The sequence below is a fragment of the Juglans microcarpa x Juglans regia genome, chromosome 3D, assembly GCF_004785595.1.
Source record: "Juglans microcarpa x Juglans regia isolate MS1-56 chromosome 3D, Jm3101_v1.0, whole genome shotgun sequence".
NCBI lineage: Eukaryota > Viridiplantae > Streptophyta > Magnoliopsida > Fagales > Juglandaceae > Juglans > Juglans microcarpa x Juglans regia.
This window is the reverse complement of record NC_054598.1, coordinates 16,366,993-16,394,696: the sequence shown is the minus strand read 5'-3', so window position 1 is coordinate 16,394,696 and position 27,704 is coordinate 16,366,993. Positions and strand designations below refer to the sequence as shown.

Below are 27,704 nucleotides of genomic sequence, written 5' to 3'. Positions count from 1 at the left end.
GCGAAATCTGTGGGTGTCACATGTTTTGTGTTATATATGGATAAAATGTGTTTTGTGTTATAGTTGGATAGACAATATAGTCTCTTGTATATTTTGTCATAATATGTGGGTAGCAATTATATGCTTGTTATATGTGGGCAAAATGTGAAGAATCAAGAATGGATAATTTGTGATAATGTCATATGTGGGAAGAATATGTGAGCAAAATGTGTTGGTGGATAATTTGTGATAATGTCATATGTGGGCAGAATTTTGGGAAGCAACTATATTGTTGGATTGTAAAAATGAAAATGAAAATAGCACGATCTGTTGCTCAATTAGAGATGTTAATTGTATAGATTGCTGGATTGTGAAAATAAAAATGATTGTTTGAGATTATGAAAATAAAAATAAAAAGTATTTAAACAAATAAAAAATTGCATTAAAAATGAAAATAAAAATTAATAATATTTTATTATTATAGATAATGCAATGACTAATCTAACATGGAGTTCAAGTTTTGAGTAGTTAGCCAAAAGGTAAAAAGTGGCATATTATTAGCCAAATTTTGACTTTTTGAATAGCTAATCCAATACTAATACTCTAACAACCATTTCAAAAAGTAATGAATAATAATAAAAAATAATAAATTACTAAGAAATAGTAGTGAATTATTAATGAATAATAATGAATTGATTACTTTACTTACTAAATACAACTTAAAAATGACCAGAATATATGATGGTTAGGATAAAAAATAAATAACTAAATAAAGGAAGGAAGGAAGGAATACATTCCTCTAGAAAATTGAGATTAAGGTTGTATTTAGATAGTGAGATGATCTCAAATATTTTGTGAATAATAATAAAAAAATAATAATAAATAATAATAAAATATTAAATAATAGTGAATAATAATAAAAAAATAAGTAAAAAGTAACAACTAATCCTAAAATCGAATAAATTATAGAGAGACAAATAATTCCAAAAGCCAGGAGTGATTCATCGTAATGTGAAAGGAGGGCAGCAGGGAGTGGACCGAATGAGAGGCGGTGGGGATGCTGTTACTGCAATCAAATGGTTAAATTGTTTTCCTTCACTTTACCATAGGTTTATGAATGAGAATCCTGCCCCTCTTCTCTCTCCTTCAGAAATCAGATATAGATACTCTTTTGGCACTTCGAGAAAGGGAAAAAATTAATAATAATTATAATAAAGAAAGAAAGTTAAATTTGAAGTACAAAATGGATGTCGTAACGTTCGGAATCATAGTCGGCATAATCTTGCTATTTTTATGCATCATTTGCTTCATCACCATTGAAGGCACCTGCAAGCGCCGCCACTCTTAAATCCCCTCCGCCTAACGGGCTCCCTGCTTTCTAGGGCCCTGTGATTTACAAAATCCTACTACTTGGAAGGAATGGCGTGCCCTAAGTGTCAGATCCGTTGTTTGCTGTTGTTTCCGGCTTTGGTTTTTGCGCTATTCTCGGATCCGAGCTTCGGCCACTCTGAAATTTCTGCGTCGCAGGTTCATGATTCCCATAGTCATCACCACTGCGATCACGGACACGACCATGCTCATCACCATCATCATCATGATGTTTCCTTGAAGCTCCCGGAAGAGTTGGCTGAGGAGGAGGATCTGAAGTTGGACGGGTTCGGGTTCGGGTTCGAACACGACTACGAACATGGTCACGAGCATTTTGCTGCTTCGGAGCTCTCGGGCTTAGGTAATCTGCCGAATTGTGCTTTTCGTGGTGCAATTCTCGATCCCTTTGGTTGACTGTTTTGCTTGAAACTGTGTGTTTGGTTTTTGAGAAAATGATTGGGCAAAGGAAATTAATTATAGCTTCCGGGCAATAAGGCTAGTAAGTCAACAGAGCTGAAGTTTTATAGTTTCAGAAATGCTAGGGTATTTTTTTAAATGTGTTGTGGCCATTGTCAAGTAATGCACTACTGCAATCATCTCCTTCTCCTGGACGACGCCTTTCGGTCTTTCGGCTGTCATATGCGACTGGGTTACCTTGTTCAACTAGCGTACGGCCTGCGACATAGTCTGACGCATCCGTTTGTTTTCAAATGGCTTTATTTGATCTGACAACTGCTATACGGGGCCATTCATCACTGCCTGCATTAGGTCCTCAAAACTATTTGACACTCCTCCGATCAATGCACAGTAATAATCGCATCATATGTCTTGTGGGATATGTTTGATTGGAGTAACCCTCTTTGATGAATCAAGTAATAATCCACTAAGCTCACAAGTTCCACATTTCATTTCAAGTTGAATGCTCCGCCCCTTCATTTTCTAACTTGATCTGACGTTTCTATTGCTTGGACTTAATTTGATAAAATGGGGCTATTGGGTGGGCTAATGGCTGTAGTCATTCTTCTAAGAAGCCAGCCTTTACACACTACTTCTCCCTGGAAGATCATCATTTGACATAGATAGCGAGGTCCTCCTTCCTAAACCCCACTATGGTATTATAGAAGGTTTTTTTATGTTTAAGTTGACAATAAAAGAGTTTAGCTACTCTAAACCCCACTCGGTCATTATTTGCTTGTACTTTTATATACTATATTTTGGGGCTTATATAATGGATCCGTCTAAGTAGGCATTGTACCGAAAACATGCCAATCTTAACATTTGAAAACCACCTGCCAAGATCTTATAAGTGGGGTTAGCCTTTGTAACCCTGGAGCCTACGTACAATTTTTTTTTTTTTGTCAATAAATAAGAATTTTATTTATTATAGGCAAAGCCGAGTACACGGGACATATACAAGAGCCACACCTAGGTATGACTGTTTAAAGATACAAGAAAATCATATATGTTCATGCCATTAAAGTCTATTACAATCAACCAATGGAATAAAGTGCGAAGAAAACAAGTTTTAAGCTCATCCATTGTCTGTTCATGATCCTCAAAACACCAATTGTTCCTCTCCATCCATATGCATCACCATAGGCAGGTCTATATCATCTTCCACATAACTGCAATTTGAGAGTTACTCTGGATGCCTTGCCAACTGGCCAAAAAGTCAACAACCCTTCTTGGCATTACCCAAATAAGTCCCACTCTTGCAAAGATATCGTTCCATAAACTCATTGCTACATCACGATGCAATAATAGTTGATCAACAAACTCACTACTTTTCTTACACATGTAACTCCAATTTAATACAATGAGTTGGTGTTTCTTTAGATTATCTAAGGTAAGAATCTTCCTTTACGAAGTTCTCCAACAAAAAAGAAGTTTCTAGGGGGCCTTCTTCCATATGTTCTTCAATGTGAATGTTCTTGTAGAGTGTGTCATAAGAGACTTATAGTATGACTGTAAAACAAATCTCCCCTTCTTGGATGGTGACCACATCATCTGATCCGCTCCTCTAGTCACTCTATAATGTGCATGAGATTGAAGAAATCTGTACATGTGTCAATTTCTGAATCTTGGGCATCTCTAGGGAAAATGATGTTCCAAGGGGGAGAGCCGCTAGTAATTCCATAAGCTCTGCTATTGAGGCCGCCTTTCTTTTTGCAATGATGTATAGTATTGGGTAGGCTTCTTTGAGGATTCGATCTCCACACCATAAGTCATTCTAGAATTTAATTCTAGAGCCACCCCAACTACAAAGCGTGTTGATTGATGGAGATTGGTCCAACCTCTTCTTATGAATTTCCAAAGCCCCACTGAATGTGGTCCACTCACCTCATTCGAGTTCCATCCTCCCCACAATCCACCATATTTTAAATCTTTGATCACTCTTCATAAAGCTCCTCTCTCTTCGTGATATCTCCATAATCATTTACCCAATAAAGTCTTGTTGAAAACCAACAAATACTGAATTCCCAACCCGCCTTCGCGTATAGGGGTACAAACCGTAGCCCAATGCCACCCTGCATGGTATTGGAAACAAAGATAAGAAGTAGGCAGGTTGGATAGAGTACTTTTGATCAATGTAACTCTACCACCTTTGGACAAATGAAGCCTCTTCCAACTCGCTAGTTTGAGCTCCATTTTTTCCAACAAGCCATCCCAAATAGACTGCAACTTAAAGGAGGCACTCAATGGAAGACAAAAAATCTTCATTGGCAGAGTGGAGACTTTGCATCACAGGATATTAGCCAAGCTCAAAACACTTGGAACATTTCCAACCGGAACTAATTCTGACTTGGTAAGATTCACTTTCAAGCCTGATGCTACTTCAAAGCAAAGTAAAAGAGCCCGCAAAGCTTGAATGTGATTATGACTAGCCCCACAGAATACAAGAGTGCCATCTACAAATAAGAGGTGGGTCATCTCAAGTGTGCCGATTCTTGCATCCCCAACAATAAAGCTGGATAGAAAATCCCTTTTACACGAGATCTGCGATCATTTTACTAAAAGCTTTCATTATGAAAACAAATAGTAATGGAGATAAGGGATCACCTTGGTTCAAACCCCTCGAACTTTTGATGAATCCCATTGGGGTACCGTTTACCAAAATCGAGAAACATATGGTGGATATGCAAAATTTGATCCAAGAACACCATCTCGCTCCAAGTCCACATGTGATACCCCATATGATATGGAAAAGGGTAGGTGGTGTATGGGATCCCACATTGCTTGGGAAGGAGAAGTTCTTGCTCTTTATAAGGTTCCAATGAGGCTCCAATTGTATCATTGACTAGTCCTTTTGGAGCATAGGCCATGTGGTTTGGGCTTTCCATTGGGGCGTTACAAATGGTATCAGAGCCTATCCCAACCAGAAATGTGGGACTTGAGCCGTGCCACCTATAATGGACAGGCCCGACGAGGACGTCGGGAATTTAAGAGGGGTAGATTGTGATACCCCATATGATATGGAAAAGGGTAGGTGGTGTATGGGATCCCACATTGCTTGGGAAGGAGAAGTTCTTGCTCTTTATAAGGTTCCAATGAGGCTCCAATTGTATCATTGACTAGTCCTTTTGGAGCATAGGCCATGTGGTTTGGGCTTTCCATTGGGGCGTTACACCACACCTCTCAAGCATGTGAAACAAAACAATCCAGTTTACGCGATCGTATGCCTTCTCCATGTCAAGTTTGCATAATAATCTTATGTGATAATCCATATGATGTGTAAAGGTAAGTGGTGTATGAGATCCTACATTGCTTGGAAATGAGAAGTTCTTGCTCTTATAATGTTTCAATAGGGCTCCAACTGTATCATTGACCAATCCTTTTGGAGTATACGCCATGTGGTTTTGGCTTTCCATTAGGGCATTACATCTTGGTTCACTCGACTTGATGCGACTCTCCAAACATTCTTTGATAGTGAGCAACAAGTCAAGAATTTGCCAACCTTGTATGAATGTATTTTGGGGCTTGGATATGATCTTCTCCAATACTGTACTCAATCTATTAGCCAATACATTCGAAAGGATTTTGTACATTCTGCTCACCAAGCTAATAGGACGAAAGTCTTTAATCTCCACCAACCCCGGCTTCTTTGGAATACGAGCGATGAAGGTAGCATTTAGGCTTTTTATAAACTTGCCTCGTTCATGAAACTCATGGAAGAAGCTCATGATGTCATCTTTAACTACCTCCCAACATGCCTTAAAGAAGGCCATAGTGAACCCGTCTAGACCTGGAGCTTTGTCACCTGCCATACTTCTTACCACCTTGCGAATCTCCACATCTTGAAATGGCCTCTCTAGCCAACTTGCTTCTTGCTAGTCAATCGACTAAAAAACAAGGCCATCCAAACATGCTCTCCAAGAAAACTGCTCCGAAAGTAGTGCATAGTAATTGGTAACGTGATCCGTGATCTCAGTCGGATTCGATGTAATCCTCCCACTACCATTAAGGAATCAATAATATTGTGTCTTCTATGCAAATTAGCCATGCGATGGAAGAACTTGGTGCATTTATCCCATTCTTTAACCATAAAGTGCTCGATTTTTGTCTCCATGAAGGCTCACCCATTAAAGCCAACTTTTCAATATCCAAGATGGGATGCTTTTTGTGAGCCTTTTCTTCTTCTAAAGGCCCTTTCCTCCTCCACATCCTCCAAGCCCTGTAATTCATCGAAGATAGACTTTTTTTGATGTTCCACATTCTCGAAAATATGCTCATTCCACTTCTTTAAGTCCACTTTGAGAGCCTTTAGCTTACAAGCCAACACATAACTCGGGTTGCCTTGTATGAGATAGGAAGACCACCATTGTCTAACTCGCTCAATGAAGCCTTTTGATTTCAGCCACATGTTCTCAAACTTCAAATATATATTGCCTCTTTGGATGCCTCCACAATCAATGAGAATGGGAAAGTGATTTGAACATTACATTGGAAGCAGTTTTTGGATTAGGTCTAGAAAATGTGCTTCCCAATCTGGCAAAATAAGGAAGTCTTGACCAAGCTGGATGCTCTGTATTACTAGACCATGTGAATGTGCCACCCATTAGAGGAATGTCCATAAGTTCTTGCTCATAAATAAATTCAAAAAAATTTGTCATTGTTGAGCTAGAGCTAGGACCTCCTATTCGTTCGCTTGGAAAGCGAGTGACATTAAAATCTCCCCCAACACCAAGGAAGGCGCCATAAGCTACAAGACCAGCCAATTCATCCCGCGAGCCTCTTCTCGATGTATTAGAGGTTGGACTATAAACACCAACAAAGGACCATTGATAACTACCTTCCACATTCTTGAACGAAGTAGCCACCGTATATTCCCCACACTCATCCATCTTTTACACCACCCTTTTATTCCACATTACCAAGATGCCTCCCGAAGCCCTCTTAGACGGCAAATAAAACCACCCCACATGACAACAATTTCACAAATTCCATATGGTGCTACGGGAGATGAATTCTAGTTTTGTCTCTTGTATACATACAACATCGACTTCCTGCCACGAAGTTGATTTTATACTTTGGTGCATTTCTCTAACTCATTCAATCCCCTAACGTTCCACGAGACTATCTTGAGCTTTATAAAAACACCGATTTTGCCCTACCCTTCGTTCCACCACGACTCGCACTTCCTTCATAATTTATCGAAGGAAATATAGGATAACAAAAAGGGAGACTACTTACTGAGGAGAAGCAAGCACAGAAAACTTTGCTGGTTGCAGATCTTGAGAGAATAATTCTAAAAGAAGAGATGTCATGGCGCCAGAAATCAAGAGCTCTTTGGCTAAAGGAAGGGGACCGGAGTACAAAGTTTTTCCATAAATTTGTAAACTCTCATAGAAGAAATAATACCATTGAGATGCTGAAAATTGAGGGGGTCGAGTGTAGAGAAGAAGAGGTAATAAAAGATCACGTGGTTGGTTTCTTTGGAGAGCTCCTCACTGAACAGGTGGGGTGGAGGCCTACTCTGAATGGTTTGGTTTTTGACACTATTGAGTCGGGGGATGTTGCTAGGATGGAGAGGGCTTTCAAAGAGGAAGAGGTTTATGATGTAGTAAGGAAAATAGCAAAAGATAAGCCCCTCGGCCCTGATGGTTTCTCTATGGGTTTTTACCAAGAATATTGGGAGGTGATAAAGGAGGATCTTATGAAGGTGTTTTAGGAGTTTTTCTCGGTAAGGAAATTTGAGAAAAGCCTCAATACCACTTTCCTTGCTTTAATCCCTAAAAAGGTAGGGGCTTTTGAGATTTCTGATTTTCGGCCTATTAGCCTAGTGAATGGTACTTACAAGATCATTGCTAAAGTGCTTGCTAATCGTTTGAGTGGGGTCTTGGGGAAGATTATTACTAAGCCTCAAAATGCCTTTGTGAAGGGTAGACAGATACTTGATGCGGCTCTAATTGCTAATGAATGTCTGGACAGTAGATTGAAGGCTGGCAGCTTAAGGCTTATGTGTAAGTTAGATATGGAAAAGGCGTATGATCATGTTAATTGGGTTTTTCTGCTATGTTTACTGGGTAGGTGTGGATTTGGAGAAAGATGGAGGTCTTGGATCAGATAGTGTATATCCACGGCAAGATTCTCTGTGTTAATCAACGGCAGCCCAGAGGGTTTCTTCCCGAGCTCTTGTGGTTTGAGACAAGGGGATCCATTATCTCCATTACTTTTTGTTATTGTTATGGAGGCACTAAGCAGGATGATCTCGGCTTTAGTGACTAATGGTTTTATTTGTGGTTTTCAAATTGGATTGCCGAGTAGGGGTATCACTACCATTTCACATTTGCTGTTTGCAGATGATACGCTTATTATGTGTGAAACCGATCCAGATCAGTTGAGGGCTGTGAAGGCATTGCTACTTTGTTTTGAAGCAGTGTCTGGTCTAAAAGTGAATTATGACAAATCTAAGTTGGTGCCTATTGGAGAAGTTCATAATTTGAGAGAGTTGGCTGGCATATTGGGTTGTAAGATAGCGTCTCTCCCTATGAGCTATTTGGGATTACCACTGGGTATAGCCTCGAGGGCGCGCTCTATTTGGGATACTGTGATTGAAAAAGTAGAGAGGAGACTGGTAGGTTGGAAGAGAATGTATTTGTCAAAAGGGGGCTGGACTACGTTAATTAAAAGTACGCTTTCTAATCTACCCACTTACTTCTTATCCTTATTTCCTATACCGGCAAGTGTGGCAGGTCGTCTTGAGAAGCTACAAAGAAATTTTCTGTGGGGGGGCTTAGGTGAAGAGTTTAAATTCCATCTAGTTAAGTGGGAGATGGTGTGCCGTCCTATCTCCAATGGCGGTTGGGGTATCAGAAATGTGAGGGTGTTCAATCAGTCATTACTTGGCAAATGGTTGTGGCGATATATCAAGGAACCAGAAGCCTTATGGAAGACTATGATTGAGAACAAATATGGTGGTTTAGGGGGGGTTGGTGTACTAGAGAAGTTAGAGGGGCCTCTGGAATGCTATGGAAACACATTAGAAGAGGATGGGTGGTTTTCCATCAACACACAAGGCTGCAATTGGGTACAGGTTCCAAGATCAGATTTTGGAAGGATGTTTGGTGTACCACTAGTACTCTACAAGACTTGTTTCCCACACTGTTTTTGATTGCAAATGCTAAAGATGCCATGGTGGCGGAGGTAATGGAAGTCGTAGGAAGGAACATCCATTGGAATATATCAACTTCAATCGGGCAACATAGGATTGGGAGATGGAGAGTTTTGTAGATTTTTATAGTCTTTTGTATTCTTGTCGCCCAAATACCCAGCATGCAGATGATTTGTGGTGGAGACCAACAGGGAAAGGGTTGTTCACTGTTCGCTCTTTTTACAAGGTACTCACACAAGTTATTGAGATACAATTTCCCTGGAGAAAGCTTTGGCGTAATAAGGCTCCTCCCAAAGCTTCCTTCTTTGTGTGGACAGCGTCTTTGGGAAAGATTCTTACTACGGATAATCTAAGGAAAAGAAGCATAATCATAGTAGACTGGTGTTATATGTGTAAAATAGGGGGCGAATCGGTGAATCATTTACTTCTACATTGTGAGATAGCCATGACTATTTGGAATGAGGTGCTCAGCAGAATGGATTTAGCGTGGGATATGCCGAAAACTGTGTTGGATGTTTTGGTTTGCTGGACCTCGATTCGAGGTGTGCGATAGATCAAAGCGGTTTGGAAGATGATTCCTATCTGTATTATGTGGTGCTTGTGGCAGGAGCGCAATGAGAGGATTTTTGAAGACAAAGAGAGATCTATGGCGAGCTAAAAATGTTATTTTTTAGGACCCTTTGTACTTGGGCCATTGCTGTGGACTTTAATGGCATGGACTTTCATGAGTTTTTAGTTTCTAATGCTCCTACATAAGTAGGGCATATTCTGATTTTGTAATTGACAGTTGTTTGGATGAATATATACTTATTTTACTTATAAAAAAAAAAAAAAAATTCCCTTTCCCTTTTCTTGGCCGAATTGGGCTGCCCATCTTCAATGGCAGTAAGGCCAAGAACTGATCTTCATAACCAATACATGGAAGTCCAACGCACAATTGAATCTTCTTGGCTTTATGTAGAACCTAGTCTGATGCTAGTATTTGTTCTTTCAGTAAGGACATTGAATTGTAAGGAGTCGACTCATCCCAATGATAATCAACACCAATTTTCCTTCTTATTAATGTGTTCAGAGACTCCCCCTCATTTTCAGAGGCTCCAGGCTTGAATAAAACTAAGCTACCAGCATCGGTTTGGGAGTCCTCAACACCCAATCTCTCATAACTATTCTCCATTGGCATCGTAGTGTCCATTTGAGGCTCCCGTGCAAGCACGAGCTATAGGACTTTCAAATTGTGATAGAGAAGGTCGATGTCTCATTGTGGACCTCTTCCTCTGTCTGAGAACCCCTTTTACGTTTGAAATGGACATTCCCGGCTTCAATCTCCACCGGCGGCATCACCTTTAGTAAGTCGTTGACCATCAGCCCACCCACTAGATCTCCTGCTCCTGGCGATGGGTTCTGGGTTGTCATTGGCTCCTTCTGGCCCTTTTCTGTTATCGGCAAGCCTCTCATACCTTCGAAACATATTGCCTCGGCTACGAATTCCATCGGCGTCATCATCTTCGGCAACCCATCATCCAGGGCTTCACCCATTGGTTCGCCTTCTCCCGTCAACGAGTTTTGTGTGGTCACTGGTCGATACTTAGATGATGACGGCATATCGTTGCCGATGGGAAGCACACGACCCTTTTCGGGAGGCCTCGGGTGTTTAGCCCGCCAACTTTTGGGCCTGGGCTGGGCTGGGCTGGGCTGGGCTGGGGCTTTCCCTTTCTCAGCTCGAGTGTAATGCCTCTCCTGGCCCATTCTATTTTTTGGAAACTTGAGGATGATGGGCTCAAGCCCAAGCCCAATCGATTATCCACTCTTTGAATCATAAGATTTACTAAGTTTTTTAGCTATAGCAAATCTTTTTTAAGGAAAAGATCTTTATCCCTCACGTGTATCCTCTCGGTCAAAGAGCTTCTTTCAATTTCAGTGTTATTTCTGCACACTTGAGTAAGCGGCGCACGTCTCCTTCCGTCTCCCTTAACACTATCTCCTTTGCTTTCAACATCCCAGAATTGCCCTCCACCCTGGGTATCACTGCTGCTGCAGCTCCCCAAGCTTTGTGACTGCCGGCAGCAAGCCCCAATGACCGAACCACCTCTGCGTAAGACTTAGGCAGAGTGTTGAGTTTTGAGACCTTGACAGCCCAATCTTTCTCCCCTTCCCCCCCAATCTGCCATAAACTTCCAGCAGTGCAACCACCATTTTGTTCCCCCCTTTCCCCTCCATGTCTTCCGGTATGATAATGAAATTCCATCAGCAACCATTGCCATATAATATTCCACTAACACCGTATATCTACCCTGAGCATTGGAGCATCTCTGGGCAATGTAACTTCTGGTACCATCCCAGTAGGTTGCAAAGAACTCCTTATCTCCAATCGAACATGCCTCAAGGGCTCTAAAGAACTAGTTCACTGTGGACATCTCCAGGACTAATGCTTTTGTAACCTTCCAACTTCTTTCTGTTATGCGAATCCATCGGCTACCCTCCTCATTTAATTCAAAAACTCTAGATTCTATAAAGAATCTGTTTCGAGAAAACCATGATTATCTCGTAGGTAAGCAGCAGAGATGATCATCTATGAGAAAGTGTACGGAGAGGAAACCGAGAAAGATTAATAGAACATAAGTATGTAGAAACTCATTAGGACATTTGTGTGAAACAAGCACAACGTGTCAAGAGGGGTTAAATCATTGACATGAAATTAACCACTGTAGGAATAATATAGTAAATAGCCACATGATATCTTATTGTAGCACTTAAAAGATTTCTATTTTGTTTCACTTGGACTAATAGGGCTAAGTTTGCCTAACCCTAATGAATAATCTTTGCATATTGTAAAAGAAAGTCTTCTAGAAAGTATGCTTACTTCAATTTGAGGTGAACTTCATATTTATTTTTGTTATTTTTTTCAACTCATAGGTCTTTGGGTACATGCACTGGGTTGCTCTTTTTTGGTGAGCATGGCTTCTCTTGTATGCCTAATTATCCTGCCAGTAATATTTGGTAAGTGCATAGTTATCAATCGATATTGATATATCTTATCCTATATTTTTGTGATGGTCTTTTCTGAAACTAACGCTCCTATCCCAATGACCAATGACTGAACACTACGAGCTTTGCAGTACAAGGGAAACCGTCCAAGGCCATTGTTGATTCATTAGCTTTATTTGGGGTTAGTTTTTTAACCGTATTAATTTGGTTTATAAATCCTAAGTAATTCTTTTAATTGTGAAGTTTGTGGTATATCTCATATATTCTCTATTTTAATTACACAGGCTACTGCTTATCTTCAGTATTTTTGTCTTCACTAATGCTTTTGATGCAATTGTGAATTATCATCTAATGGATTTTCATAACTTTTGTAAATCTTTTGAAGTTTTAAAAGAAAACAGAATACTTACTTAGGGGGTGCTTTCCTAAGTGAACTCTCAATGTTATTACATATGAGATTGCCTTGCTTTCTTTGATGATACAAGGAACAGAATGACTAGATTCTTTTCTGCATGAAATTAAGTCTGACCACAGCAATCAAATGATCTGTGATTATAGATTTTTCTGATTAAGTAAAATTTTATTAATATTAATAGGTATAGCCAAGTACACAGGGTGTATACAAGATAAAACACCTAGCTAGGAAGAAGAAATACATAAAAGCAAATAATGAACTAAGCCTTTTGAAATCTAAAACTATTGCCCAGAAAAAAAAACATGTTGAAACAGAATCTTCTGAGTTCCTCTAACAAATGTTTCTTGTCTTCAAAGTTGTGTTGTGATCATTCCTTTCCCCTCATATGCACCACAAAAGGCGTATGGGAACCATCCATATTGCTGCGATTTGTGGGATACTTATGAAGACTTCTCCAGCTTGGCAAGAAGATCGACCACCCTCCTCAGCATAACCCAAGCTAACCCAATTCTGCCAAAATAATCATTCCATAGGACCTTGGCAACCTCGCAATGAAGTAACAAGTGGTCACACATACAACACCAGTCAATTAGAATAATACAGCATTTCCGTAGATTGTCCAGGGTCAGGATCTTCCCTAATGTCGCTGTCCATATGAAGAGTTCTATACTTGTTAGCTGGCATAGGGCCTGCAATCCTGGTTTAAATGTGCCCTGTATATCCCTTTTAACGGTGCCATGATTACCAATATTAGCTTATTGGTTCATGTAACTGAAATCAGAATGAAAGCAATACGATGAATGATATTTTTTTTGTAAGGAAAACAAATAAATAAAAAATCGTTAGTATAGGATAACTAATATTAATTACAAATATCCTTCTTTTATAGGATGAATGATATTTTACACTTTTAAGAAATTTGGACTCATTTAACTTGTTTGTTACAAAATAAGAGGGTAAAAATGTGATACACTCAATGTTCTTAACATGACCCTGGATAGCAAATGCTTTGAATTGGCCCATTTCGTTCGTTTTCCGTTGATCTTCTATCGAAGAAATGATTACATTTCTTTATGGGTTGAGTTTGCAGAAAGTTTTGCTTATAAAAAAACCAATGAAGTTTACAAGAAGTTTTCAATGCATAGGTGGCTCATGCTTGCTTTAATGTTTGATTGATGTTCGTCACAATTAAGGAAACTTCTATATATTATATAAAATGCAAGGTTTAGGCCATATTTGGGAAGTGAGATGAGTTGAGAACATCTCATCTCAACTCAAACCTTCTCATAATTTCATTCCCAAATGTCACTCAAATACAAAACACTTTTCAATTTTAAATTTTCAACATTTTCATCTAAGAGAAATGATATTTGCTGTCTTAAGAGTGTGCAAACCCTATGCCCTCCCTTCGAATGGTGGATCCCACTTTTTTTTAAAGGGAGTGTGCGGGGTTTGCATACTCTAGCACTGTATCTAGTATTACTTTTCATCTAATCATGACCTAATCATTACAACATTCTACTTCCAAACAAAACACAAAAAAAAAAAAAAAAAATTCAAATTTCAAAACAAAAATAATATTCAAACAATTTTTTTCACCAAAACCGAGAAGCGGACATTTGAAATACAATGCATAATCCATGAACACCATTTCTCCCCCAAACCACATCTACCAAGTAAATAGCACAAAAAATCCCAATTCCAATGATCATACGCCATTTCCATATGAAGTTTGCATAATAAAACCGGCACTCCAGCTTTGAGTCTGCTGTCCAGGACTTCATTGGCAATAAGAACCGAGTCCAGGACTTGTCTATCTTTAACAAAAGCATTCTGAGGCTTGGAAATAATACCCCCCATAACCATACTCATACGATTGGCCAGAGCTTTAAAGATTATCTTATAAACTCCATTCACCAAACTTATGGGGTGAAAGTCCTTCACATTTGAAGCCCCAACCTGCTTGAGAATAAGAGTGGCATTAAGACTTTTCTCAAAATTAATTATAAAAAAAAAGGACTTTCCTCAAACTTACCAAAAGAGTAAAGTTTGTGAAAAGCCTTCATAATATCCTCCCTAATCACATCCCAACAGTCATGAAAGAGAGCCATGGAAAAACCATTCGTACTTGGAGCTTTATCCTTAGCCATCCCACTAATTACTTGATACACCTCATCAACCTCAAACGACCTTTCAAGCCAAATAGCACTGAAATGATCAGTAGTATGAAAAGCCAAACCATCAAGTCTAAGCCTCCAAGAGAATTGCCCCGTGAGAAGCCTTTGTAATAATTGACAATTTGATTCTTGATACCATCGTGATCAGTAAGAACATGCCCATCCGCTTGTAGCATCTCAATGACATTGTTCCTTCGATGAGAATTAGCCGCCCGATGGAAGAACTTAGAGCATCTATCCCCTTCTTTTAACCAAAGAGCCCGAGATTTCTGTCTCCATGATATTTCCTCCATTAGAAGCAAATTTTCAAGCTCCGAGGTAATGAAGCATCTTTTAGAGATCTCCTCGACAGATAGAGAACCCATCCCCTCCTTGCAAATCATCAAAAATAGATTTCTTTTCAGTAGCAATATTTCCAAAAACATCCTCATTCCACACCTTCAATTTTAATCAATTCTAAATATGTTTATTATCTTTGAAAAGCTTAGACTTGTTATGTCTCGTCTCACTTTCTCTAAAGTCTTCTTTTAGGGGTGTAATTGAATTGAGCTGGTATGAGATTTGAGCTTTGCCAAACAAGCTGGATCTCACCTCATGAGAAAATCCTCAAGCTTGAGCTTGGCTCGATTGGGTTTCTTTCAAATGATGAGCCACTCAAGCTTGATCTTGAGCCTAGGCTCCAATACATTCTGGAGCTATTGTTCAAGTTGATGAGTTATTAAACTAAAAAGGAAATTGCTCAAAACTGTGCCTAAGATGAAAGATCTATCTTTTTTGCACCAATTGAATTCTGTACTGTTTGAATAATTCTATTTAAGATCTATCTTTGTTTTTACTTTTGCTTTAGGGGAAATTCTCGCACAATTTAAGAAAGGAGCATGTTAATGTCTTGATTGGTGTTGCATGTGTAAGAGAAGTAGGGAAATTTTAGGTCATCTTTACTTCATTGCAAGGTTGCTTGTGATTGAAGAAACTCTATTCTCTGTCTCTCTGGACTTGTTTGTTTTATGCCTCGGATCTTTGTATGTTGGAGAGGAAAATTTGGTAGTGTTCAAGGCAGTGTTGGTGAAAGTGCTAGGTGTAGTTAAGCGCACATGCCGTCTAGAGCCTAGGTGCAAAGCTCAAGCAAGTGACTGATTGAAGTAGAGCACACATTTTTAAAAATGATGCGTAATATAACAAGAAATCTGTAAAAGACAAGAAATAAAAGTGCATATTCAGATAGTTGATGCTTGTTTACCAAACAACCGTTAATCTAGGCTTCAGCTTGGCTTGTTTAGAATACAAGACCACCTGAGTCGAAGTTGAGTCAGGCTGCTCATGGGCTGCTTGGCTCATTTAGAGCACTATGCACTATTGTTTTTTTTTTTTTTTTTATGAGTAAAAATATTATATATATCAATAGGAGTTCCTTGCCGAGGGCTTGTGTACCCCCAAGATTAGTTGGGACGCTGTTCCCGGACACCCGTGCCAATAAAAAATATATATCAATAGGAGTAACCAAGTACACTGGAAGTATACAAGAAAACACCTAACCCATACTAGAGAGCTCTTAATGACCCAAAGAGCCCGTGAAAATTAGAATTCCATCTGAAATAACACCAAGCCTGAATTGGAATAGAACACACCTCCCCATCCCCAACCCCCTGTTTCCCTTAAGACTAATACTCCTCCCGAAACTCCCTCTACAATGATGTCTTCATAAAGCCCTCCCTTTAGTCTATCCTCGACTTAAGCTACCTCCATTAGTGTCGTAGTTGATTGCCCAAGAAAGACACTTTAATTCTTTGCTTTTCTTAAAATTTGATTTGGTTGCAAGTGAGTGTCCCGCCTCAATAGCAGTGACTAGTGCTTTAAATTGGTCTTCACATCCTCCATATGAAAGCCCCACAATATGCTAAATCTCGTTAACCCGTGAGATCTCTCACAAATAACAAGAACCATGGCAATAACAACAACAACAACAACTACAATACTACCAACCACATCCATTACAATAACAATAGTGCATTTATATAATGCACAATCCATGAGACATCCACTCAATTCTTGCTATGCCATCATACCCAACGTACCCACTCAATCTTGCTGTGTTGTCGTTGTCGTCGTCGAACCATCAGAAGTCTGAACGTGCAGCCCCCGCACACTGTAGAGACCAGACGAGAGAGAGAAACGAGATCTGCCAGGCGCCGTCGAACTTGTGTTCACCACAAACAAAACGGACGGGCTCCGGTGACCCCTCGGAGGACACCCCAGCAGCGGACCTCCCTCCGGCGACTGGGATCCTCACAGAAAGCCTTCCTTTAGGCTTCGTCGACGCTGATCTGGTGCGCAATGCAGATCTGGTCCGTCATAGACAAGGCTGAGCTCTGACAACACACTTCGGCGTCAGATCTGAATTTTCTGTGGAGGGGATTTTATTTTCTCAGATCCTTCTTCTTCAGCCGCATTCCTCTCGGTTTCCTCAGAGATGCGTAGAAGGCTTGTGCATGTAAAATGTTGCATGCTCTTGTGGTTTTTTCTAGAGCTGTTTTGATGGAGGGTGATCTACTTTCTATTCCCGTATAGAAAGTAGATGGATGATCTTGTGATTTGGGATTAGAGGATGACGATGTACGATGTACGATGCGGATTTGTCTCAGATGGATGGTGAGAGGTGGTTGAAGGTGGAATAAAAAACTTGCGTTTTTACGAAAGAGGGAGGAAACAGTTTTCGCATCTCTGAACGTAGTAAAAGGATGGCTAAGTTCATGTGTCTACGTGGGACGATCGCTTTATGGGTGGCTAAGGGGATAGAGGATTGCTTAGAACTTATCTGTCATAAGGGATTCTTCAGGGAGCCAAGGATGGGTAATGACCTTATCATTATTCAACATCATATTAACGCGAGGGGTAGTTTTTTGCAGCTCTTAGATTTTCGGAATGGAAGGAGGAAAAGTTTTTTGGTGATCTTGGAAGGCGCAAATGACATCGGATGGAAAGGTTTTCTGTATCCCATTCAAAGCATCATTGGGCCTAAAGCCGTTGTTATGAAGCATGCAAACAAATGGGAGTTTGTTGATGGAAAGACAATGGGAAGGCCTCCCTCGGTCAACGGTGCCTTGTACACCTCAGTGTTGAGGTCACTGACTGGTAGTCCTGCAGAGAATAGCTCCGCGGTGGAAAGAAAGGGTAAGGCACTTGGAGGAGACAAAAGTTGTCATGTGACATTGGGAGAAGAGGAAGGTAAGCATCATGTGTTGTAGGGTGGAATGGTTGCCTCTATCAGGTGTTTGAGGGTGGGAGAAGTGGAGGGAGGGGGTCTTGTGGGTTGTAGGAGCTATAGTTCAAACTTCCGATGGTCCGACGACAACAACGACAACACAAAGGGGTTTGACGACACAGTAGGATCGAGTTGGTATGTTGGGTATGACGGCACAGCAGGAATCGAGTGGATGTCTCGTGGATTGTGCAGTATATCTATGCACTATTGTTATTGTAATGGCTGTGGTTGGTAGTATTTTTGTTGCTATTGTTGTTGTTGTTGTTGTTGCTATAGTTGTTATTTGTCATTATCATTATTTTTGTCATTTTTATTTATCAAAAAATTATTTTATCATTGTTAATATATTGCTGTGTGGTTATTGCTCCCTTCATATATATATATATATATAATCAGGTTAATTTGATATTTTGCCATGAACAGGCAGGAGCTATGTTAGGAGATGCTTTTCTTCATCAATTACCGCATGCTTTTGGTATGATTTTGTTATACCATTTTTCTCCTATAATGGGGCCTCCACTTGCTTACAACTTTAATTCATGTCAATTCGTTGTGTAAAATTTAAAAAGATGCTTGCAATGGTATCGTGGTAGATTGTAATCTCGGTTGAGTTATCTGGGGCATTGAAGGATTTTTCTAGGGTTTATCTTTGTCTTATCGGTTTTAGGTTTATTTTAACTGTATTGCCTATATTTTTTCACTTTGTATACGTCCAGTTTCATTTTGACTCCTTCCTCTATATCTGTCTCTCTATTTTTCTTTTAGCAGAGGAAGTTTTGGCGGCTTTTCTATTCTGTTTTGTTGATGCCGGAAGGTTGTGATATGAAGCTCGCAACATTATAAAAGCTAATTGAACTTTGTATAATTGCTTCTCTTGTATGGTTTTGGGTGGTTATTGCCAAATATTAAAGAATAAAAGTTTTTCTGGATAAACTCTGTCATTAACTGGGACATAGTTTCATATAAGTATATTTTGCAGGTGGAGAACATTCCCACTCGCATGATCACCATGCAGACAATGTCTATGATGCTCATTCTAGTGATCTCTTGCATTCACATTCTTTGAAGGACCTCTCTGTCGGAATGTCCATTCTGGGTTAGTAGTCATATAGTTGATGCTTATCTTATTAACCCTGTCAACCATATGACTGCTTGTTTCGACTTACTCATATATGTATGAATGTGTGTACATGGATGTAAATGGATAAGGAACTTATATATCTCTACTAATTAATGGGCCAAATTATTATAAAAGGATAGTCAGACACTTTTCTGTATACTTCCATAGTTTCATTGTTACTGCCACTGGCAAAGGGAAAATGTGTGCTTCTGGCCTGCTGCACATGACCTGGAAAAACACATCTTTGTCAAAATAATAAGGTTCACATTTCCAACCTAGGGAAGGCTTGTCTACAACTTTTTCTAGGTAGTTTAGTATTGGAGATACGTTTTACTTATCAGAAAAAGGTATTGGTGATATGCTTATGTAATAGTCGTCAGCCTGGATGTGATGCTTGACATTAAATTACTTGTCCTGCATATTGTCTGGCATTATTTGACGGATTTTACCTACTAAATGGCACAAAATAATTATAATAAGAATAGTTATAGCAATAGAAATAGTTATAATAGTAGTAGAAGTAGTTAAAATACCAATAACATAAAAAGGGAAGAAAATGTTTGATTTTTAGCACCTGAAATTGGCAATTGCGTCTCATTATGATGACGAAGGGTAGTTTTTGAAGGATTGATTTAATGCAAGTCCAATTGAAAACATTTGTTGTATGACCGGGCTAGATTGGAGGGATTACCTATAACCTTCATTAAGCTAGAATTGATTACTTCATGGTTGAGGGTCTTCAAGTTTTAAGCTTTTATTATCTATTGTAATTTCTACCCTCAAAAGAAAAAGGAAAGAAAATGAAAAGTGCTATTTAATGTCTCATTATCGGTGTGTCTTTCCATCCTGGTTGAGTCTGTGGTGGTGTACCTATAAAAGCGAAGTATATTAGAGGCATTGCAGATTTGGGTGAAAATACCTTGAATTCTTACTGTGATGTTATGATTGTTGCAGCTGGCATTGTAGTTTTTCTTCTTGTAGAGAAGGCAGTGAGGTATGTGGAAGATAACTCTGGAGGAACTCATGGATGGAGTCATGGCCATCACCACCATCATAATAAAAGCAGTAAGAAATTGAAGGGTGATAATGATGCTCATGACATTGTGCAGTCACAATCTTTGAGTGGAAAAGGAGAGACGATGGAAATGTCAACTGAAGGAAAAGTTTTATGTGAAGTGTCAAATGATTCTTCGAATGGAGATGATGTGACCCAGCATGAATTTCTTAAAAAGGTGAGGAGTTTTTATTTTATGTGTATATTTGGTCTCTTGAGATCCACTCTGATTTAGGACCATTCTAGTGGGTGGGGCATGGTAAAGCCAGAATTAGGCATGATGGTTGATGCTTAGGGGCTGCCTAATGGTATATGCCTGTTATTGTCATACAGGAAATCTGTGCACTCTGTTATGCATAGAAGATTCTTACTTTATAGTAATAATTAGTGTGCAGTTTCAAACCAACATTTGTGGTGTAAAATTTTCAAAGTGAAAACATTAAGGTCCTGCACTTTCTTTTTATTGCCTTGAACAGAATCCAGGAGATGGAGTTGGCTATTCTACTACAAGATCTAATTTGGATGGTGTTATAGGAATGAATATTGAACGTTGTCTTTCATTCTTTCATTCTGCAGAGAAGCACTGGTGGTGGTGCTAGAGAAGATAAAGCCATTGTAGATGCTACAAATAGCTTCACCGATAATTCTTATTTCAAAGAAAAAGATCCGGATCGATCGTCAACAAATCTTGTGTTTGGTTATCTCAATCTCTTTTCTGATGGTGTTGTATGTGGGCCTTATTATTATAATTATTATTATTTTCTATCTTTTTTTAAAATCTATTCTTAATTATATGAAAGAAAACCGATTCAAATGATACAGTTTCACACATTAATGCTGCAGCACAATTTTACTGATGGAATGGCTCTGGGAAGTGCTTTCCTTCTTTATGGATCTGTTGGCGGGTGGTCTAGAACTCTATTTTTGCTTGCACATGAGCTTCCTCAAGAGGTTCAGATCTTTTGTTTTTTTTTTTTTTGTTTTTTGTTTGATGAAGTCTTACCTTTTTTTTATATATATTTTACAAGTATAATTTTATTCCTTTTCTAGGACCGATGTCTTTATATTTTGAACCCATAATGTATTCAGACATAAAAGTTATATATAATGTTTAGGTTGTTGGAAGTCATTTTTATAGGGTTGATCTGTGTCAGTATGTCTAAAAGATAGGGGTGGCACATTTTGGCTGACGAAAGAAGTGATTCTCAATGCTTGCTTGTTAGGTCTGCAGAGCAGGGCCTTGAGCTAGTGAAGAGGTTTCTTTTGATCCCAGGCACACACTTGTTTGTCAATCACTACATAAGAGAGCAACAGGGCATGGTAGCTACTATGGCATCAGTTTATCATATGTGGAAGGCAAAAAAGATGATGCTACGAGAGAAAGAGACAGCTGTAAGAATTGTCCTGGATCTAGTAACTGCAGGATGGAGTAGATGTGAGAGTGATGATCCCTGGAAGTTTTTAGCTGGTTATGCTTCTGTTTCCCCCATGATTTTGATTTATACAAGAAGATGGAGACAAGTGATGACCATGCATCTGTGGGTACATCTGAGAAGCTATTCTCCAGTGGGAGGAAATGCAAGGTGGAAAAGGCAGATCTAATGGTGACCTTTTCTTAAAATATGGCTATTGTTTGTGTTTTGTCCCATCACTATAAGATATGCCTGAGTGGACGGATAAGGATACAGAGATCCAAATTGGTGTCATTTTTAGGGTACAAATTGTAGGAGCTTTTCTAGTGATACTGCCAGTTTGGCTTTTAAACTGTTAGGTGCTTTTTTTGTTCCTTTTTTTTTCTTTTTGATAAGTAATAATATTATATATATATATATATATATCAATAGGAGTAACCAAGTACACTGGACGTATACAAGAAAAACACCTAGCCCATACAAGAAAGCCCATAATGACCCAAAAGCCCATGAAAACCTACCCAAAATACACTAAACCCGAATTGGAAAACTATCATTACACCTCCCCGACCCCATCCCCTAGATTCTGTAAAACTAATCCTCAACCTGAATATCACAAAGCCCTCCCTTTAGCCCTTCCTCGACTTGAGCTATCTCCCTTACCATCGTAGTTGATTGCCCATGAAAGATTCTTTAACTCCTTGCCTTTCTTAAACTTAGATTTGGTTTCAAGTGGGTGGCTCACCTAGATTGCAGTGAGTAGTGTTTAAATTAGTATTCATATTATCCCTATTCTCTATATGAAAGTCCCAGGGTTTGTAGAAACCCATTATCTTTATTCAAAATCCAATTCGAAGTTGAACCCGCTATATCGTTCATCGGAGGAAGAGAAACCAGGGAAACGACATTATCCCCAGCCACAGTACCCGACTACACTCCCGACTCTAAACCTTCCCCCACACGAGGCACCAATGACAAATCGATAATTTCCTTCCCGCCAAATGGTTGCTTGACATCTATATGGTTGTTGTCCCTTCCATCTGTTACCATTACAAATTCCTCCCCTCCATCAACATTGTGTGTATTTGCTCCACCCCTCAACGATCCTTGCCGTGCCACTTTGTCTGACCCTACTGCTTCCTCAAGAGGGGAAGCACTACCTTCTTTTGCCCCCTTTGCATCTTCTAAACGAGGCTCGACTGTTTCTTCCAAAATACTCGAGACTTTGGAGGGACCCCCGTCTCCAACTACAAATGAACCCTGGACAAAAGGACCAACTTCATCTGTAGCTGGTGCCTGAGATCCTACAGCTCCCTCAAAAGGCATAGTAACACTGGCATGAACAAAGATGCTAGTGTCCAACGACCCTATCGTTGACACACACCTTTTGCCTGCACACTTTCCGGCACAGTTGTACCCACGACTAGGTCTAGCCCCTTATCCACTTTAATCATTAGATCTCTTACATAATCCATAACTCCCTTCAATTGAGATTTGACATGCCACTAGACTCCCTCCAACTCTCCTAATGTCACCTGAGGTCTTTTGTCTCCTACAAGTGCATTGCCCTTTCTTTCTACCGCTGAGCTGATCTCGGCTTGACTACCCGCTAGTGACCTCAACATCACTACGTACGAAGCACCTTTGGTTATGGAAGACCTTCCCACTATTTTTCCATCAACAAACTCCCCACTTCTAGTAGTGGCTTTGGATTCAGTGACACTTAGAATGGATTGCAGAAAGCCTTCCCATCCAGTACCATTTGCGCCCTTCGGAATCACCAACAAACCTTTCCTCCTTCCATTTTGGAATTTTGAAAGCTACAGAAAACTGCCCTTTGCATTAACATGATGTTGAATGTTAAAAACTCCATTACCCATCCTTATCTCTCTGAATAAACCTTCATGGCATTTAAGTGCTAAACAATCCTCAATCCCCTTAGCCACCCACGAAGCTGTCGTCCCCTTTAGATACATGAACTTAGCTATCCTCTTGCTACGTTTAGAAATACAAAAGATATTTTGTCTCTCTTTCGTAAAAACGAAAGTTTTTTATTCAACTTTCAACCACCTCTCACCTTCCAACTGGGACGAAACCGCATCATGCTTCGTCGCCATTGTCAAAACCCACTGCAAAATCTGTTCCCATTGCTCCCTACTGTTCCCGCTTCATCCTCTTAAGGTAAAAAAACACAGATCTGAAGGAGGCCCTGAGTTAACGGATTTCTTGCAAAAAATCCCTTGAGTTAACGGAGAAAACTACTAGTCGAAGGAGTCTATCGAAACAGTCTGTAGTGGTGGCTAGTGGAAAGGCTCAAATCATAGTTTGCAGGAGGAGGTAACGGAAGAGTAGCAGAAAAATCCTAGTCGCCGGAGAAGGACTGACGTTGGAGACCCCACAACGGAGTTGTCTGGGTCAGTCGATCAGATTTGTGACAGATTCAAAGTGCATAGTGACCGACGCCGACAAAGAAGAACACAGAAAGAGTTTGCTGGCAAGAGAGGAGGGTTAAGGGTTTTTCTCAACTCACTGTTCACATGGGTTAGGGCTTCGTACGGAGAGGAAATTGGTCACTGTTCACACGTGCCTTTTTTTTTTTTTTTTTTTTTTTTTTTTTTTTTTTTTATAAGTAATAATTTTTATTGATGTGAATGAAATTAGGCGATATCCAAGTACACAGGAAGTATACAAAGTGAGACACCTAATTACATTCTAGTAGGCTAGAAAGAAGATAAAAACTCATGAACATTCCCTCCCTTCAATACAATAGTAGAAAACCACTGGAAAAGAGAGAATACAAAAAAGTTCTAGATTTCCCCTGCTGTACGCTCCTTGTTATTAAAGCACCTGTCATTCCTTTCCAACCATAAACACCACATTAAGCACAAAGGAATCATCCGCCACACGGCTACTAGTTGGACACTACTATGAGATCTATTCCAGCATGCTAATAGATCCATCACACTCTTAGGCATAGCCCAACTCAGCCCAGCTCTACTAAGAATACCAGCCCATAACTCCCCAGCCACCTCACAATGTAAGAGCAAGTGATCTATCGATTCCCTACTCTTTTTACACATGTAGCACCACTCCGTGATCATCATACCTCGCTTTCTTAAATTATCAACCGTCAAAATCTTCCCATGAGCAGTTATCCAAGTAAAAAAAGCAACTTTAGATGGAACTAATTACCTTCCATATACTCTTCCATGGAAAGAAAGTGGGCTGTAGGACTGTCAAGACCTTGTAGAAGGATTTAACAGTAAACTTTTCTTTCCTCGTTTGAGTCCACAACATACGGTCACCCCCATTGGCCCCTAGCTTTGCTAAATACAAGTAACTGTAAAAAACTGCCAGCTCTTCTAGTTCCTAGTCCTGAGCATTTCTTGTAAAAGTGACATTCCAAGTGACCATTCCATTGGCACGACATAGAACTTCTGAAACTGGAGCTTGCTGATTTCCAGCCAAGTTAAAAACAACTGGGAAAGCCATGCAAAGAGGACTCTCCCCACTCCATAGATCAAACCAAAAGCGGGTCCGTGTTCCATCACCCACCTCAAACTTGAGATGTTTTTCAAACGTGTTCCACCCCAAGTATTTTATTGATAATAGCAATAGGCGTAGCCCAAGTACATGGGTCGTTGTTAATGTAAAGTAGAGATTCTATTTATAGAAATCTATGCTTTATCTAACGCAATGTTAATTTCTGGCCTAAGCATGCATAGAAGACCCAAAGTGGGTAAGAGGATGCATGAGGAATTGTGATGGCCTTGCTGGCCATTCAGACTATAGGAAAAATGTAGGAAGCACTGTTGGCTGCATGATTTGCTTCAAATGAAGAGGACAAGTGTTGTACATGGGATATGACTATTGCTATCAATAAAAGTTCTTGCTTAACTGATAAAAAAAAGGGTCTTGCTTACCTATTAAAAAAACGAAGGGGACAAGTATTTGGTGTTGGGTGGTGTTGTTTTCCTTAGCAAGCAAGCATAAATTCATGCTTTGGGCTTGGGTTCTATATTTGGGAGAGTGAAATTTGAGTTTACAAGGGAAACAAACAAGAGGATTTCATCTTTGCATCCATCTCCCCAGGAGAGTTGTCTAGGCTTCCTTATGGCCATGACTACATGTCTTGGGAATTTTAACTGTGGTCACCCTTCAAGAGCCTTTTTCTGTGCCTCGTCAAGGATAGTTATCATTTGGAGGTGCTCAAGCCATAGAAGCTTAACATTCAGGAGATTTTTCTGGTTCTTTTGTACTCATCAAGGAGAGTTGTGATCCAAAGCCATGGAAGCCCAACTCTGTACATGACTAGCCATGGACAAAGGCAAAGGCTTAGATGTGCTTACTGGTTTATCATCTCCCACCCTAAATGTCGTGATTATTTGCAGTTGAACTTCTGTATTTCACTGTAAAGATTCATTTTCCATCATAGGTGAATTCAAAGCTTTGGTTATTTGCATCTTTTCTATGGTTAGCAGGTGTCATAATGTCATATTCCCCATGCAGTGGAGTTGGCCAAATGGGAATAATGCATTCCGTGTTTACCCCTTGTTTCCCATACCAAGCGCTGCAATTCTTCAATCTTCTCTCCCCCACCCCCCCCCCCCCCCCCCTTCCCTCTCTCATGCTAACGAATTATTTAATTCATGTGACAACATGCAAAAAATGCATGCATTCCTACATTGTGATGTGGTTTCAGAAAATTGTCTTCACATGCTCCAGAATATTATTTTTAAGTTCCCTGTATAAACCTTGAACCAATTCGCTCTTTATCAACCATCTAAATGAGTTTGCTATGACTGTGTGGTATATTGTCAAAACTGCTTTCATCACTTGTTGAGGACTATTCATTATTTTTGTCGTTATGATTATTCTTTTTCTTTTGTTCTTGGGAGTTGACAGCTTAGTTCATTGGCTGCTTCTGCACTGTGCAGATTGGCGATTTTGGCATTCTTGTGAGGTCTGGTTTCAGTGTCTCCAGAGCCCTCTTTTTCAACTTCCTATCTGCACTGGTGGCTCTAGCAGGAACTGCAATGGTGAGTTTATCTTCCATGGATGGGAAAACCTATGCTATTAGCATCTAAGACGTTTTGCTACCAATCTATTTACTCCTATTGCTGTGGCAGGCTTTGCTCTTGGGGCAAGATCCAGGGCAGTCGTCTTTCATGGAGGTGAGAAGCACTGGGAAGAAATGTGTTGGTTTAAGGTTTTTTTTTTTTTTTCAGTCACGATTTCAAGGAACTGTTACTGTTGCAGGGATTTACTGCCGGTGGATTTATATACATTGCAGTTGCTGGAGTGCTTGCAGAAATGAATAACAACGCCAAGTCCTCATTGAAATGTACAGCAATCCATATAACCTCACTAATACTAGGCATGGGTGTCGCCCTCTGGATTTCCCTTGTAGAATGAATATGTATCAACTTTCAATGCAAGTGACCGAGGCACATGTAAAGTATTGATGCATATATCTTTTATACCTTTCAACAGCATCCCGGGCTTTGAAGCACCCTACCTTTGTGAGGTTCACGTAATATTTATAAAGCTATTGTATTAAAAGAGGATAACAGATTGGAAATTGGTAGAGGTGAAACCTTGCCCTATTTAGACGATCTTACATGCCGATTGACATATCGTGTAATATGTTGATTTGAGTATAGAAAGATGCTGAATATGTGATTCCATATCGTTTGGGAGGGGAAAGGTTTTTGCTTTTGTGATGATTTCATGAGGTTCAATTGTAGCCCTAGTTTGAATAGTGAGATGAGATGAAATGAGATGGTTTTAGATAAAAGTTAAAAGTTAAATAAAATATTGTTAGAATATTATTTTTTAATATTATTATTGTTTTGAAATTTGAAAAAGTTGATTTGTTTATTATATTTTGTGTAAAAATTTGATAAAGTTGTAATGATAAGATGAGATGAGTTGAGATAGTTTTTCAATTCATTGAGTAGTATGTAACTCTAGATGTTAAGTTGTTATATTGGTCTTGAGAAAGGTATCGAATCTCAAATCTTCTTTCCAGCTTTCTCTCACTTGATATTCGCAATGTTGATATGATAAATATAAGATTACAAGCTTGAGGATCAATATAATAGATTTATAAGAACTTTAGGCGTAAATAATAGTAGAATACTATAATAATAATAATAATAAATAGTTGACCAGGTTGGCAATGCAAGAATTGATGTAATCAATGCTCTCGTGGAAGTTATCCATTTTTGCTAAACAAGTTATTTTTTGTGTTTTATTTGAAAGTTTAAAAAAGTTGTAATGATTAGATGAAAAAGTTGACGATTTAAAATTAAAAAGTG

At 39.4% G+C, this 27,704-nt stretch overlaps 1 protein-coding gene and 1 long non-coding RNA gene across 2 annotated transcripts; one reads left to right on the top strand and one right to left on the bottom strand.

The window, feature by feature from the left end:
* Positions 1 to 1,019: 1,019 nt before the first annotated feature.
* LOC121254876 (IAA-alanine resistance protein 1) lies at positions 1,020 to 27,069 on the top strand. Its single transcript, XM_041155065.1, has 11 exons — positions 1,020 to 1,708; positions 11,873 to 11,956; positions 12,076 to 12,125; positions 18,222 to 18,273; positions 18,778 to 18,894; positions 19,873 to 20,150; positions 20,549 to 20,698; positions 20,816 to 20,923; positions 26,322 to 26,423; positions 26,514 to 26,558; positions 26,644 to 27,069. The coding sequence occupies exons 1-11, from the start codon at positions 1,399 to 1,401 to the stop codon at positions 26,797 to 26,799; spliced, it is 1,452 nt and encodes a 483-aa protein (XP_041010999.1). The 5' UTR covers positions 1,020 to 1,398; the 3' UTR covers positions 26,800 to 27,069.
* On the bottom strand, positions 7,205 to 22,399 carry LOC121254877. Its single transcript, XR_005938736.1, has 4 exons — positions 22,279 to 22,399; positions 14,006 to 14,012; positions 13,820 to 13,826; positions 7,205 to 7,216 (listed from the first exon to the last, which is right to left on the bottom strand). It is a non-coding gene; the product is annotated as an uncharacterized LOC121254877 (long non-coding RNA).
* Positions 27,070 to 27,704: the final 635 nt, after the last annotated feature.

Bases quoted from the DNA above. Each gene is read 5' to 3' on its own strand.
- LOC121254876 (XM_041155065.1), top strand. From the start codon at position 1,399: ATGGCGTGCCCTAAGTGTCAGATCCGTTGTTTGCTGTTGTTTCCGGCT. The intron at 26,424-26,513 runs GTGAGTTTATCT...TTGCTGTGGCAG, and splicing joins CTCTAGCAGGAACTGCAATG to GCTTTGCTCTTGGGGCAAGA. The intron at 26,559-26,643 runs GTGAGAAGCACT...TTACTGTTGCAG, and splicing joins GGCAGTCGTCTTTCATGGAG to GGATTTACTGCCGGTGGATT.